At 37.6% G+C, this 16,500-nt stretch overlaps 2 protein-coding genes across 8 annotated transcripts in view; one reads left to right on the top strand and one right to left on the bottom strand.

Annotated features, from left to right (window-relative positions):
• LOC127953849 (dynamin-2) overlaps nucleotides 1-10,468 on the top strand; it is a 44,275-nt gene extending 33,807 nt beyond the window's left edge. For 4 of the 7 annotated variants that reach the window (XM_052553189.1, XM_052553190.1, XM_052553184.1 and 1 more), the window contains 2 exons: nucleotides 1,317-1,523; nucleotides 3,212-5,373. In XM_052553189.1, the coding sequence (XP_052409149.1) occupies nucleotides 1,317-1,523; nucleotides 3,212-3,281 (277 nt within the window). In that variant the 3' untranslated portion in view covers nucleotides 3,282-5,373. Of the gene's footprint in view, nucleotides 1-1,316; nucleotides 1,524-3,211; nucleotides 5,374-9,005 lie in introns of those variants that run through there. The other 3 variants (XM_052553185.1, XM_052553187.1, XM_052553188.1) reach the window with 2 other exon arrangements.
• A 468-nt stretch (nucleotides 10,469-10,936) lies between these two features.
• On the bottom strand, nucleotides 10,937-15,151 carry LOC127953852 (transmembrane emp24 domain-containing protein 1-like). The gene is made up of 4 exons (XM_052553192.1): nucleotides 14,698-15,151; nucleotides 13,632-13,729; nucleotides 12,577-12,763; nucleotides 10,937-11,513 (listed from the first exon to the last, which is right to left on the bottom strand). Exons 1-4 carry the CDS (start codon nucleotides 14,881-14,883, stop codon nucleotides 11,295-11,297), a joined length of 690 nt encoding a protein of 229 aa, XP_052409152.1. The 5' UTR covers nucleotides 14,884-15,151; the 3' UTR covers nucleotides 10,937-11,294.
• Nucleotides 15,152-16,500: the final 1,349 nt, after the last annotated feature.

Below are 16,500 nucleotides of genomic sequence, written 5' to 3' on the forward strand. Positions count from 1 at the left end.
AAAAATAGTCTTTAACCGGACTTTTATTTTGACGAGTTGACGTACCTTTACAGTTCTGTGTATGTGATGTGACGCTAGTTTTACTCAAATCAAAAGGGTCAAATGCTCATGAAGTGACTGTCAGAACAGTTAGTTAGACAGCAGAAGCTGAATTCACAGTGAGTTTCATGCGTGCTTCAGTTTGTGTTAATAAAAGAAGACGCGCTTCTGCTCCATTCATTAACACAGACATGCAGAACATACAGGATTCATATTTAAATACACTATTCCAGCTTAATATTTACAGATATTAGTCCATATCGTGATCTGATGTAAGTGCAATGACCTATTTTTGATTAATTAATTCAAAATTTGGCAAATTCCGTGCCATCCCGCGTTAAACTGTAAATTCCGTTTTTATGACTGGATTCCGCGATTCTCTCCGCGTTTTCTGCATTGCGGAAATCATAGGGCCCTAGCTGTGGTATGCCAGCTCTATCTTGCAATGGACACATGCCAAGACGTTCTCTTTACGTTTGCCTGCGCCCTCAAATCAAAACACTGCTGACTCCTTGCAGTATGAGATTTCGTGCCTGAAAATTTAGCTCTTCATTCTCGTCGCCGGGCTCCTCAATAAAAAATCCTTCATGGGAGGGTAACGGTGGAGAGAAATCCTCCACAACTGAATGTAAACTAGCATTCAAATCTGCCTCCATTTTGTTTGCAACGCCCAACCTCCAACGATCCAATCAATTCCCCGATGGACGAAACCAAGCCCCGCCCTACATTTTTTCTAATTTCAGAAGCCGTTTAACTTGGATATGCGTCACAGCAAGGAAAAAATGACAATCTCAATTTCCATTTAATGCCGACTTTAAAATAAATGAAAAGAGACCAAAAAAAAAAAATAAAAAATAAAAAAAAAAAATATATATATATATATATATATATATATATATATATATATATATATATATATATATATAAATATAAATATATATATAAATATAAAAAAAAAAAAAATATATATATATATATATATATATATATATATATATATATATATATATATATATATATATATATATATATATATATATATATATAATTAATATTATCAGGCAACACAGACCCGTTTCTTGATTTGAAATGATATTACTCATAATAACATGCAGATCTAAGAAAACTTTTTTTTCTGCAATTAAGATATTTATTTTAAAGAAAAATGACTGGTTTATCTTTTAAAGTTTAAAGAATTCAAAAGTGAAATGTTTGTCATGTTTAGTGTCCTTCATAACAGTTTTAATACTATATTTCTTCTTTTCCTGCCTGTGTAGCCCCACCCCCCAGCACAGACCGGCTACATCGGCTCCGCCCCCCAGCAGGCCTCCTGCAGTGAGAGGTCCAACGCCAGGCCCGCCCACTCTTAACCCCATCCCCTCCTTTGTAGCCCCGCCCATTCCCTCTCGCCCAGGCCAAGATCCTTTCACTGCGCCCCCTCAGATCCCCTCCCGCCCCGCCCGCATCCCCCCGGGCATCCCCAGGTAAGACACGTAACCGTCTGCCACCTCCGTGTAGAAGTGTATTCTTGCTGTGCTGTGTGAGAATGAGCGTCTTGTGTCTGAAGCTCAAAGGACTGAGGAAAATACCTTTTGAACAAGGTTTGACTGTTGTACTGTTTCTTCAGCTCTGTTTCTTCTTAGTATGTCTGTCACATACTAAACGGGTTTTCCTTCATTATATTCTTTCTAATCCTTCCAGTGATATCATTTTCCTGTTTTGATCTCCTCTCTTCTCTTCATTTCTTCTTCTCGTTTCTACTAATCTAGCCTCATGTGTTCTTCTCTCTCTTCATCACTTCTATTCTCACCTCTTTTCTATTCTAACTTGTACTGTAATTATTTTTGTCTTAAATCTTATTGTGCTTTCTCTCTTGGTCTCATCTGGTATTTTCCTGTCTCTTCCTGTCTGCCTGGTTTCTTTTCATGACATCGTTTCTTTTTGTCTTTTCTCATTTAGTCTCACCTTGCCTCTTTTGTCTGGTCTGTTTTGTCTCAATTTGTCAGGTTTTTTTCCTCTTTTCTAGCCTTCTCTTCTGCTTTTGTGTGTCCTCATCTAGCTACTTCTGGTCTCACATAGTGTCACCTAACTTCTCGTCTCCTCCCATCTCATCTTGTCGTTTATCTCATTTCATCTCTAGTCTCATTTCTTCAAATTCTGTCATCTAGCCTCCTCTTATGTTAGTCTAATGTCGTTTACTCTCATTTAGCCTCTCATCTCTCATTCATCTCTTCTAGTCTCATCTTTTATGTCTCATTTCTCTTCTCATTTCCTCTTAGGTTGTCTCGTCTAGTCCTTTCCCGATATTTTTTGTCTTTTCTCATCTCGTCTCTTTTAGTCATCTCTTCTTGCCTAATCTTTTTTTCTTCATCTTGTCTCATGAAGTCTTGTCTCTCCTCGTCTTGTCTTTTCATCTCTTCTAGTCTCATCTAGTCACCTTTTCTTGTCTCATCTTTTCTCTTTTATGTCTCATTTCTGCTCTCATCTCCTCTTAAGTCATCTCATCTAGTCCTTTTCTTATCTTTTTGTCTTTTCTCATATCATTAGTCTCATCCACTCTCATCTCTCCTCAGCTCAACTCTAATCTTGTTTTATCTAGTCTCATTTCCTCATCTTTTGTCTCTTTTCATCTCTTCTAAGTCTCATCTAGTCACCTTTTATTGTCTCATTTCTGCTCTCATCTCCTCTAAGGTCATTTCATTTATAGTCCTTCTCTTATCTTTTTGTCTTTTCTCATTTCTTCTCATCCCACCTCAGGTAGTCTCGTCTCTTTTAGTCTCATCTACTCGTCTCTTCTTGCCTCATCTCTTCTCCTGGTCTTTTCTCATCTATTCTCATCTCTCAATCCTCATATTTTGAGTATTTTCTTCCCGTCTCATCAATTCTTGTCTAGTCCCATCTTGTCTGTTTTCATCCCGTCTAGTCTCATCTAGTCACCTTTCCTTGCCTCATCTATTCTCCTTTTTTCTTTTCTCATCTCACGTCTTCCTTCATGTAGGCTTGTCTCTCTTCATCTTGTCTCTTTTCCTCTCTTCTGGTCTCATCTCTTCTCTGTTTTATCTTTTCTCATCTCCTCTAGTCTACTTACAGTACGTATCCCCTTCTCCTTCATCATTTCCCTGGGGTTGTGGGTTTGTCTCACCTTTGTTTCTCACTATTTCTCCTTCAACAGCAGAAGACCCCCTGGCGCTCCCAACCGGCCCACCATTATCCGCCCCGCCGAGCCCTCCCTGCTAGACTAGCCACCATAGTCTGACCGAAAGAAAGAGAGAGAGAGAGGAAGGGCTGGAGAACTGCACTGAAACACGTGCATGTGTGTCTACACATACCGCCTGACCAATAGACCTAAATAATCCACTCAAACTGTTCTCTGATCAGCGCTGCTAGGCTAGTCACATCCGTACTTTTAAAGGCCAGAGGTCTAAATTAAGCACATAAATATTCAAATAAAATTATTGTTGTTGTTATGTTGTTCAAATTTAGAGTGAACTAAAGGGTGATATGGCCTCCAGCTTTCAGTTATTTCATCACTCAAATAGGTCAGTTGACCACCAGGGGGTATCCTACTCAACTTGTGTTGACGAACCAACATTACCTCCTCTCTGACTAGTGGTTTAATGTGGGATAAGATGTATACAAGCACTGTGCGAGCTAGTTGCTGTTAAACTAGCCTGTCTTCTTTCTGTTCTTGGGTAACTTAAGGGTTGTTGAAGACTCTTTCTTGTTATAGACACACTTCCTTATGTGTTTTTGTTTTCATTCTGTTTTCTTGACCATCTAACATGATCTGCTGAAACAAGACACCATGTTGTTATTGCTATGTGGGATTGATTTTGACCTGATTTCTTTGCTTTTCATGTTCAATTGGCCGTTTATGTTTTGACATCCTTCAAAACGGCACTTTTAAGTACCAAGCGACTGTTAATTATGACTCAGTAGCCGAAAATAACCAAATCAGAGAAAAGCAAACATAGTCAAAAAACTAGACGTTGACACTCATATTTGGAGTCGTCTTCCTGTTGTGTCGGGAAATTTGGTTATTGAAAAGCACTTCTTGTTCTCGGGTGATGGGAATTTCTTAGATAGATAGAAGAGGAGGTGGGGCTTGTATGCAAATCTCTGTAATGATCGGTAATGATCAAATCAAATAATGATTTGTGTATATGAACATAATCCTGGAAGGCATGGGCCGACCTGTCAGAGCTCAGAGCTCAGGTAACATCCGTCTCCAAATGTCGCTTAGCGTTCTGATCATCGTAACTTAAATTAATCTGCATTGCGCTTTTATTTTCATTCAGGGATAGTGAGGGTCGGGGGAGGGTTTATTGGCGGGAAAAACACCAGGGTGCTACAGGAAGTAGGAATGCACTCAAACACAGGGTCGCTGAACATGGTACATGCAGGTTTATTTGCGGTCTACGGCGTTTGCTTTATGGAACCAGTCCGCTCTTGCTTTCAAAGACACAGGGAACTTTCTGAACGCAAAAAAACAGTGAATCTTTAACATAGACATCATATTAATGTACTAACAAGTGTATTTTTGAGTGTATTATTTATAATCTGGGAATTTGTCTTTGTGTTGATTTGCATTTTTGACAAACTGTTTGCTTCTGAGTAGAACGACAGATACTATTCGCTATCGACAGATTTCTGCCCTTCGGTTGCGTTAACAATGGTTGAACAGAATTCAGAGTGAACACGGTCCAGCTGGTTTCCTGTTGATCCTGTTTTGATTGCGGAGTCTCTGATGTTTGCTTTTTTTTTTTTTTTGATGTGCGTGCAAGGAAATGGGCCGTGACGAATTTTGCTTTCTTGATTAACTTGAGGATACGAATAGGGATTTGGTGTGAGCGGGTCTTTGATTTTGCATCGATTCGTCTGTAAATAATTGAAGGCTTGGAGTCGGACTTGAGATGAAATTTAAAAATATTAGCTGCAGATTTCAGGGCCAAACGCTCTTTAATCACTCCTGTGTGTTATGGCTACAGTGATGGCAACCGCTGCCCCTTCAGTCATTTCGAGGCTTGAATTCAAATTGTATCCAGTCGTATGTTTTCTGATTTCAAATTATTTCAATATCTGTTAAGAACTGGATAATGCTCAGATCACTGCAGCCATAACTTTCTCTCTAGCCATTGGTTATGGTGACCCGATCCCCGTCTCTCCTTCTAATAATTGTCTTTTTGTATGGAGTGAGGGACTGAGGACATATTTACCATCCTTTTCATGCTTTTGGAATAACAAATCATTGTCAAGTGCCTGTGTAGCAATTAAAATGGAAAGTGAGATGATAATAAAAGGTGTTGTGTAAAATAAAGATCTGGTTCTCTGGTGGTCGGTGTTTCCTTGTGTCACGTCTCCTCGCTGTCTGCTTAATTTTCCATGACATGTCTCTCCCAGCATGCATCTCTTCCTCTGTGTTATCGTGGAAATAAATCAAATGTGGTCTCACTCACCTCTGACTGCGTCCGAAGCCACATGCCCTTTCTTTGAATAACTACTTTGTATGTTCTACACAGTATTAACGTGCAACACAATCTAAAGGCAAACTATTTTATGTTTTGGCAAATTGGTGGCTAATTTATATGAAATCATACAATTTAATTTGTATGTTTTCATATGACTTACTTGTGCCTCTTTGAAAGTGATGTTCAGAGGAGGACATTCATGCTTACTTTTTTCTATAAACCATATGCTTTTGTACTATTTAAAAAATTATACAGATTGTTACTAAATCACTTTGTAAAATAGTCACATTTTCTTGTGAGATCAGGTTAATTCTGTAGTGTAAATTAAATCTGAATGTACTACAATGTACTACATAGGCTGTGCACACTTCAGAAATTCCCCGAAAGTAGTTCATCTGGGTACTTGATTTTACTGGGTACTTTTTTTGCTTACTTTATAGTAGGAAAATGCATACTATGCATTTATGATATGTACTATACACATTGCCGTATTTTTAACATAAGAGCGGGGGCAGCCATTTGTAACTTTAAGGTGCAAGGCTTTCGGTTGCTTCCAGTTATTGCATATCCATTATATTTTATAAGGAGTGTAGGTAATTGTCTTGTGCTGGTTCTTATTGATATTAAAAAATAAAAATAAAGAGATTTCTACATATTAGATGACACAATAATCTGAAAAATTTAAAACACCTGGCCAATTTAGAGAGTTCATGCTATGACTGTAAAATATTACAAGAACTTTGTCAAAATGTTTATTTCGTTAGCTATATATATGTTAGCATACCAGTTTTCCAGAAGTACCAGAAATACAGAGTAGCTACCAAGTTAATTTGGTATCCATTGATATATGAACACTCTGTAATGTACACTGTTCATGGCAAATATGTTTTTGAAGCTCTGAAGATAGTGACTAATTGAGAATGTGAATGCAATGGCCAATTATAGATTTTAAAAGTTAGCACATCCACTTAGAACCATTCAAAACTACTCTTTAGTTACCTGTGTCCAAGCACGTGGAAAAGCTCAGAGTAGAATGTCAAGTGTTCTCATCTCAGCATTACCATTATTACAACATGGCATGATTGCAGCTCGTGTCCATAGCAAACCAATTTTTGTAATCACATTGGTCAATCAAAGGTTAAGTCAGTGATACAGTATTGTTCAAAATAATAGCAGTACAATGTGACTAACCAGAATAATCAAGGTTTTTAGTATATTTTTTATTGCTACGTGGCAAACAAGTTACCAGTAGGTTCAGTAGATTGTCAGAAAACAAACAAGACCCAGCATTCATGATATGCACGCTCTTAAGGCTGTGCAATTGGGCAATTAGTTGAAAGGGGTGTGTTCAAAAAAATAGCAGTGTCTACCTTTGACTGTACAAACTCAAAACTATTTTGTACAAACATTTTTTTTTTCTGGGATTTAGCAATCCTGTGAATCACTAAACTAATATTTAGTTGTATGACCACAGTTTTTCAAAACTGCTTGACATCTGTGTGGCATGGAGTCAACCAACTTGTGGCACCTCTCAGCTGTTATTCCACTCCATGATTCTTTAACAACATTCCACAATTCATTCACATTTCTTGGTTTTGCTTCAGAAACAGCATTTTTGATATCACCCCACAAGTTCTCAATTGGATTAAGGTCTGGAGATTGGGCTGGCCACTCCATAACATTAATTTTGTTGGTTTGGAACCAAGACTTTGCCCGTTTACTAGTGTGTTTTGGGTCATTGTCTTGTTGAAACAACCATTTCAAGGGCATGTCCTCTTCAGCATAGGGCAACATGACCTCTTCAAGTATTTTAACATATGCAAACTGATCCATGATCCCTGGTATGCGATAAATAGGCCCAACACCATAGTAGGAGAAACATGCCCATATCATGATGCTTGCACCTCCATGCTTCACTGTCTTCACTGTGTACTGTGGCTTGAATTCAGAGTTTGGGGGTCGTCTCACAAACTGCCTGTGGCCCTTGGACCCAAAAAGAACAATTTTACTCTCATCAGTCCACAAAATGTTCCTCCATTTCTCTTTAGGCCAGTTGATGTGTTCTTTGGCAAATTGTAACCTCTTCTGCACATGCCTTTTTTTTAACAGAGGGACTTTGCGGGGGATTCTTGAAAATAGATTAGCTTCACACAGACGTCTTCTAACTGTCACAGTACTTACAGGTAACTCCAGACTGTCTTTGATCATCCTGGAGGTGATCATTGGCTGAGCCTTTGCCATTCTGGTTATTCTTCTATCCATTTGGATGGTTGTCTTCCGTTTTCTTCCACATCTCTCTGGTTTTGCTCTCCATTTTAAGGCATTGGAGATCATTTTAGCTGAACAGCCTATCATTTTTTGCACCTCTTTATAGGTTTTCCCCTCTCTAATCAACTTTTTAATCAAAGTACGCTGTTCTTCTGAACAATGTCTTGAACGACCCATTTTCCTCAGCTTTCAAATGCATGTTCAACAAGTGTTGGCTTCATCCTTAAATAGGGGCCACCTGATTCACACCTGTTTCTTCACAAAATTGATGACCTCAGTGATTGAATGCCACACTGCTATTTTTTTGAACACACCCCTTTCAACTAATTCAACTAATTGCCCAATTGCACAGCCTTAAGTGCGTGCATATCATGAATGCTGGGTCTCATTTGTTTTCTGAGAATCTACTGAACCTACTGGTAACTTGTTTGCCACGTAGCAATAAAAAAATATACGGAAAACCTTGATTATTCTGGTTAGTCACATTGTACTGCTATTATTTTGAACAATACTGTATATCCATGCAATACCATTAGAAATGTGTTCATCTAATCTTATGGTTTTGAATCAAGCCGTTACTCATTTCTAGGCTGCATAGGTTACAGTCGCATTACCCTCACTTTTCAACTGAAAATGTTGAAAGGGAACCTCCAGAAAATCACAAAGTCATAGCACAAGTGTTTACTTTTAACATGCACTAATTGATAAATCATGGATACTGTGAAGCAGTGTCAATCGGAATTGAGCACAGCACAGGAGCATGTAATGAGCTCATGAGTCACATTTGCAGAGTTGAAGGTCTCAAGAACAGGATTTAGAACCACGTGGCTTCATTACCACTTCTTCCTCTGTAAAAAAAAGAAAAGAAAAAAGGCTGACCTTTTATGTATGACTCATGAGCACTTTCCTTAGTGGAACTATAAAGAGAGAGAGAATAAGTCTTATGTCATCATGGAAGACTGCATCTGACTAAAGATTAGTGTTGTTTTATTATCAGCATGTGACCTGATGAGTAATGCAAGGCTCATATTTAGCAGCTTTTCTGTCAAAATCAGCGGTTTCTACACAAGTGAATAGTATACCTACAACTTTTTAGATAATAATCTACTCTAAAACTGGGTAGAGATCAGAGCCTGCTGAGTTACTGTAAACCTACATATTTCACTATGTACAGCGCACAAATGAAAGTTTCACTGCTGATCTGTGCTTTTGGCTGCGGTTGTTGAACAGACGTCCACCTCCACGACGGCCAGAGAACCAGTGGTGAAGCTGAAGCTGATCCGGTGCAGTGAAGAAGAATCACCATACAGCTGCTCTGAACCATGAGGACAGGATGCCTGCTTTCAGAGGATATCAATAGGATATCAAAGGACCAATCAGTTTGGATTGGAAAAAAAGTCAACTTCAATGTTTCTATGTGATTTAAATAATGAACCAAAGATGAGATTCTTCTAGGTATTACACAGTCTTGTTTGAACTTTCCTCTCTTGATGTGAAAAGGTGCTGACCTACCTTTTTTGTAATAGTCTTGGTTCTAGAGGTAGTTTTTCTCATTAGGTTTCACCATAGATTAAATAAATAAAAGTGTTGAACTGAATCAAACTAGCTCAGAAATGCAACATTACAAACTTTGAATTTAATCTAAAACCAGATATGAAGTACTGTATGAATGATGGTGAATCTGAAATATTGACCAAAAAAATTATTGGCTATAGTCATTGATTTTGTATATTAAAAGCAAAATTAACTTTTTCCCCCCAAACGTTGAATTTTTTTTTTACAAAAGAAAAGAAGAAATAGAGTGCTGCTGCATTGATGACATATAATATTTTTTGTAGGCCAACCCATAAGTTTGAGTCACCCTGGTTCCCCCTTGACAAAAACCAAATGTGATTTTCCCATTGGCTTTTGTTTTGGATTAGAAAATAAGATCTGTTACCAACAGAATTTGATTCTTACACATTTGGTTCAAACTTGTCACACATGAACAAACTGAACGATAAAGCCTAAACACAATCACGTAATGTACAAACTAAACATAGGCTATAAACAAACTACACCAGGGTCACATGACTTCAACGCCATTATGCTAGTGAATAGATGAGTTGGTGTGATGACATTTATGTTCCCAACAACCATCTAGTCCCATTTAACCAGTTGTGTATTTACTTATGTATTTTATGGCATTGAATAAAACGTGTGAACATGAGTTTCTCACCACAGACTTTATTTCAACCAAAAACCTACTCAAAAAACCTTCAGTACGATGGAAATGGAAGGTTTAAAACGCAAACTTATTTCCAGGTTTTGGTCACCGAAAATACATCAGGGGACTACGGGAGGTGCGTTCCACTTGACTTTAAGACTTTCCGAAGCACTTCCTCTCAGAGGAACCCATGCTGCCATTTTGAAGTGCGTTCCACTTTGTAAAGTGGCAGCACAGTGATAGCACAGTTTACTGTATTGATTCTAAGAAATGCGAATGATCAGCAGCTTCGAATGTTCCAATTCAACTAATTGCAAAGTTCCCAACAGTAGAGAGTATCTTGTGAGCAATGATATATAACATCGAAGCTGAAGGCATCCAAGGCATCCATTTGCAGTTTATAGGAGCGGGTGGCTCCTGCCAGATCAGGACCAGAATATGATTGCTTGAGAAAAAACGTGAACCAACTTGCAAAAGTTGATTTACAAGTGATGACCTGAGTTCCAAATGTCTACTGAATAAAAGATGCAAGATGAATATATGAGCATTCTGTCTGTGTATTGTTTCATTGAACTCTAGGGACTCTTATTTAGTTTGTAATGAATATGGCTGTACAAAATGTTTACTAGGCTTGTTGTTTAATGAGGATATTTGTATATTATTGCAGGGTGATGGAAGAATATAAGAAACACTAACCTACAGATTAACCTGTAGAAAACAAGGAGATTAATGGCAACAATCTTGAAGTATTGTTATGACACAACGCGATTCTGATTCCCACACTACAGCAATAACTCAATTCATCGCAGTTAGCAAATGACTTGAAATGTAACCTCAATAACCCAGATGAGTTTTAAATTCATTTTGCATTTGCACTTGCTAGGCCACATACGACTGAGCTGCGTTTGTTCCAAATGAGATGCTAATGTGCTGAATAATAATCCATTCAATGCAAAACGTTCCCTTGGATTTTTATTTTCCTGCAGTGTAAATCCATGCGAAATGTTAATCGCAATGTTATTTTTTTTTTTTAGAAGTCTCATAAATTATTTAAACCACAGTGTTTTAAAAGTCAAGTACAAAATTACATTCAATTTTTTTTTTATATACTTCAAGTAAGTTTAGTGTTAGCACTTCTACAGAAAACTCTTAGAATTAAAAATGGTCAGATTCACTGATAGCTCCAAACACTTCAATTCTAACATAAACTTGTGGGATATTTCTTGGAGCTGAGTTTCCACATGTCTTCATTTACGGAATCCATTAGTCCAGCATACAGTGTTCCAGCATCGTCCTTCTCCAGTTCATCTGTGCTATGTGCATACTTTGTGTTTGTCACTGAATAATCTGCGTAACGTGTAGATCTGGGCGAGGGCCACGCTGACCATGACCAGCAGACTGACACTGGACCAGAAGGAAACCCGCCACAGGTTATCCTCCAGCAGGTAACGGTCACGAGCCTCGAACGCCCGCAACGTCGTCTGTAGCTGACGGCTTCGCTCCAGATTCTTGTGCACGGCATCCATTGTGTCCTGTGCGACACAATGAGAAAACATGAGTGAAGCTATAGCTTCCCACAAAACATTTTGAAACAATGCATTTTGGCTGAAGATGATAAGTGCCAAAACCAGGAAGATCTGAACTGAAAATCATTTTCTTAACTGCATTCCACCATTTAAAAAATGTTCTGGCACTAATGTGAAAATACCAGCCTGAGAGCTTTTCTTCAACTTTAATAAAGCCTACTGTAAACTATTTGATTTGCAAATTTCATTCAAATGATCAAAATAATCCAAACATAACCTGAAAAACCTGTAGTACAAAGTCTACTACATGCCTTTTGTTGTCTGACTGATAGCTTGTACTTGTTAGCAAGTAAAAGGGCTTTAAGTTTAACTGGAAAATCATCTACTTTCAGGTTGTGATAATATTTGCTAATTCTATATCACAGGAACTTGAGAATAACTTCTATGTTGTTAGTAATATTTCAAGATGAACACGTACTGGACTGGCTTAGGTTTCTTAGAAAAATCTTGTAAAAATTTGGGGGGAAAACGCAATTTGATTATTAATTTTACACTTTTTTTTAGGCCTAATATTTATATGCATTTTATGCAAGTAGTCTCTTATGTTGTTAAAAAGATCTCGATGTACATTACAAGCTATCAGAATTTCATCTTTTTGTCTATATAAATATTAGCAACTGGGCCAAATTGCACATTGTTGCTTAGTTTGAGCTCCATATTCTCCTATATGATATTTTATGAGCCATAAAGGCTTGGTATATCAATTAATACTTCTTTTTTTTCTACGTCACGTCTTACAGAGTTAAGAAACCTTACAGCACCAATATAATGTATGGTTTGTTTACTGCAAAAGCTTATCGGTCATCTGATGTACAGTAAGTTGGATGAAAATGTTATCAGAACCTTTTTAGAGCTTAATAGTTTTTTTCACAATGCAGTGAATACAATTAAATACAATGTTCTAGTAATGATTTGATATTTATCATACACATAATCCACATGTACATCCTACAATAATACGAACTGTAAACTATAGGCAAATGAATGAAGTGCTGTGTGATTGGTGTACCCTGATATCCTCCAATTTGTACTCCAGCAAGTCCTCCGGTTCAGCCAGAGCAGCCCAATCTTCATCATCCTCATCGTCCTCCTCTGGTCCATCCACGATCACCTCCACATACACCATCTTCTCTGAAATATGGCTGAAGCTGTTGTCAAAGCAAATCCTGTAGTCGCCCTCCTCAGTGGGGTCCACTCTGACAGAAAACCCCCGACACACACAAAGATTACTAGAATGTCACGGCTTGTGAAATATTAGATCCAAAAATACAATCCGCACAATAGAAGTCCATATAAAAGTCTATCACTTAAACTGTTTGGTAACAAATTTCAATATATTTTGTGTTCATAGTCAAACCAGTGGAAGCTCATTTCTGGAACGATTTTGACTTGTTTCATTGGAATTCTGACTTTACATTTCTCTCATTTCTGAGGGAAAAAAAGGTCAGAATTGCAAGATATAAAGTGAGAGAAACAAAGTCAAAGTGTAAAATCTACATAAAAAGAATAAAATAATAATTAGTCTGAATTGTTAGATGTGAACTCAGAATTAAGAAAGTCAAAATTGTGAGGTTATAAACGCAAAATTCCAAGAAAAAGAGTACAAATTGCACAATGTACAGACAGAACTCAAAATTCTGAGAATAACACTGATAAGTCAGGGGGAAAAAAAAGTTTTTAGCTCGCATTTCAAAGTCAGAATTGTGTTATAAAAAGTCACAATTATCTTTTCAATAGTTTTATTCTGTGATGGAAATAAGCTTCCATACAAACCGGTTTGGAATGATATTAGAGTAAATAATAACAGAACTTACATTTCTGCGTGAACTAACCCTTTAAGTAGGCTTTTAATTTGATAAAACTTTTAATTTGACTGGTAACCTGGTTATGCAACCAGTTCTGTAAGCAGGCAACTGTTTTCTGTAAATTCAGTCGTGTGTCAGCCCTGCAGCAGCAGACAGCATGCAATTTTGCAGCAGAGGACATGCAAATACTGTGGGTTATGACAGTCCAAAACTATGAGTAAAGGTTTCAGCTTTGTGCACTATGGGATGTGAAGCTCACGTATGTATGCCATCTGATTTTCTGAAGTCGGAGACCAATCTATATCCTTGCGGGGAGATCAGTGTGAAGCCGACGTCCAGCCCTGAGCCTGCAATGACCTGCAGACAACACATATGGGTTAATGCCAGGGTGACTGATAAATGAAACAGCACTCACAACCCACATTTTATTTCTTTAATGTGACATGCATATGAGTGCAAAAATACACATATATAAATTTAAAATTCAAATTAGAGGTCTCCTATCTTCCACAGACTGATAAAGCAGCCCATTGAGGATTCAGTGTGCTGTTGCTAGAGATAAAGCAAGGCAAACAGTAACCATGTAGCACTAGAGACATTGTGATCCTTCCAGCAGATGGAATGAGCTTTTGGCCGGGTCAGCTGTCCTGCAGCTGTGCCTGTTTTTAACGTAAAGCTGCATGGCTCCACAAACACACCCCAGACACGAGGTACAGTGAACCTTCAGAAAAAGGTCACAGCACAGGGCTGGACTCCAATAACTAAAAGACAGTAGCTTCTGTGAGTAAACAGGACTGAATGAGGATTGCTTAACCCCTTTGTATTCAATTGACTCTGACGTCAATAATATTGAACGTCCCACCAGAGCTGTAGAGAAGAACCACACACATGAAACCAAACCATACACAGACTGTTCATGTTATATTAGCATGTGATCACTTATGATTCATAAGTACAGTCATTCATATCAATGCACTTTGACCAAAACATGCACTTGTGAGAGGAAATGTCCTGCTACTTCCTGGTCATTACTGTCAAGCAAAACTGCAAAGTAATGCAGTAGTTAATAAGAACCTTACTTATATATATATATATATATATATATATATATATATATATATATATATATATATATAAATCATAAAGCAAAAGATAGAACACACAAAAAAAAATAGATTTTAGACTTGCTAACAATAAATAACATTGCAATTAACATTTAACAACTTTCTGACTGGTGTTGCCTCTCGAGTCATTTCCAATAAGTTTTCATCATTTAAGGTCATTGCAATTAAATAACTGAAATACTTAAAATGTTTTTCATTGACCTGGTACTCCACTTCCATGCTGCCGCTCTTAGTGGCTGTTTGGAAGAAGCACTCGGTTGCTCCTGGAGGTAAAAGGAAAGTGAACTCGGTGTCCTTATTCTGTCTGAATGCGAATCCCAAATCCTCGCGGAGCGTCAGAAAGAGTAGCAAACACACTACGAGACGCCTCTCTTTACACCGCTCCATGTCTTTGCTCTTCAGAAACACACTCGAGCAGCAGTTTCAAGCAGCCCGTCTGCACTCGAGCGGCGCGACAACGCTAGGACGCTATCATCGCCTTATACACTGCAAGAGCTTTGTTTGGACTCTTGTGAAATTGCGGCGACAATCAGCCGCGTGTGAAGTTTGATAGCTTCGCGGATAATGAACGCGTAGTAGTTTTCCCGCGTCGCGTAAAACGCGCATACAGCCTCGTTGATTTGTCCACTGTGTTCCGACGTCAGGATTCAACGCGCGCATGTTCTGATAATGTTATCATAATGGTTTCATAAGGTTTTTTATAATTGGTCTATTTGTATCTAATTCTATAAGAAGCTTGTAGAAGTAGCTAAATGTGAGCGAGCACAAATTTCGTAGTCTTGGTTTTATTTATTTATTTATTTTGACGTTTTGTCAAAAATGGTTGTATAGTGCGTCGTTGCTGTACTAATGTTAGTGACAAAAACCTTTCTGCTACGCTCCCAGTTGTGAATGTTATAATATTATAAGGGGAAAACATAATTGAAATGTGACCAGAACCAGAACCATGTTCTGTATGGCGGTATAATGCTGAACATCTCTGTAATGTTTTGGAAAAAAATACAAATCAATTATAACTATAAAACTAACAAACTTATAAAGGATCTTTTATCAAGTGGATACAATGAATTGAAGAGTTCAGATGCAAAAGTGCCTTCTAAAATTAGCTTTTTTTTAATCAGGCTTTAGGTTTAGTAATTTTACTTTAATGGCAATGAAAATTTTACTTTAACGTGTATAGGTTCTTTTCTATGCAATTAAAGTCAAGTAATTGAACATAAATGTAGGGATATAAAATGCTCATTTTAGAAGAAAATTTTAGATGGGACTTGGGGCTTTTGCATCTGAACTCTTGAATATTGTTGCCATTTTTATTTAGTTTCATCTATCTTGATCAACAATCACCCCAGGAACTACTGTAATTTGGATGATTATACAAATCCTCATATTATAGGCCATGCTTGCTTGGCTTTGAAGTGAATAGTGAAGTTTGTCAAAAAATTACAATGCTGGACTTATTAAAGGGATAGTTAACTCAAAAGGGAAATTGTGTTATCATTTACTCACCCTCATATCGTTCCTCACTTTGTTCAGCTTTGAAACAGACAAGAAGATATTTGTAATATTCCTGCATCATTTTTGTCCATCCTTTGTCCATCATTTTTCTGAAGAGACACAATCACTTTATATGATCACTAGCTTTCATCATCTAAATGTTTGCTCGACACACAAGAACTATTAAGTTTTGCTCTTGCATGTCAAGTAAGAACATTGAGCTGATATTAATATTGTAATTATTTATGGTTTTTAAGGGTTAAATATACATTATGTATGTATCTCTAATAAGAAGTCCATGGTAAGACCCTGCTAGATAAATGTGTGTAAATACTACTATCTTTCAAGGCCTCAACGCATTGAACAGACGGTCAGCCGTCGTTTAGCGTCTGTCAGCTCAGTTTTTTGCTGTCTTCCACACCATCAGCAGTTGTTCAAATTTGGCAATAATAATTTAAGTTTCGCATTCAACAGTGTCAATAGCTGTAGGATGGAGGACAGAAATATCTG

Source organism: Carassius gibelio, chromosome B3 (assembly GCF_023724105.1).
Source record: "Carassius gibelio isolate Cgi1373 ecotype wild population from Czech Republic chromosome B3, carGib1.2-hapl.c, whole genome shotgun sequence".
NCBI classification, from domain to species: domain Eukaryota; kingdom Metazoa; phylum Chordata; class Actinopteri; order Cypriniformes; family Cyprinidae; genus Carassius; species Carassius gibelio.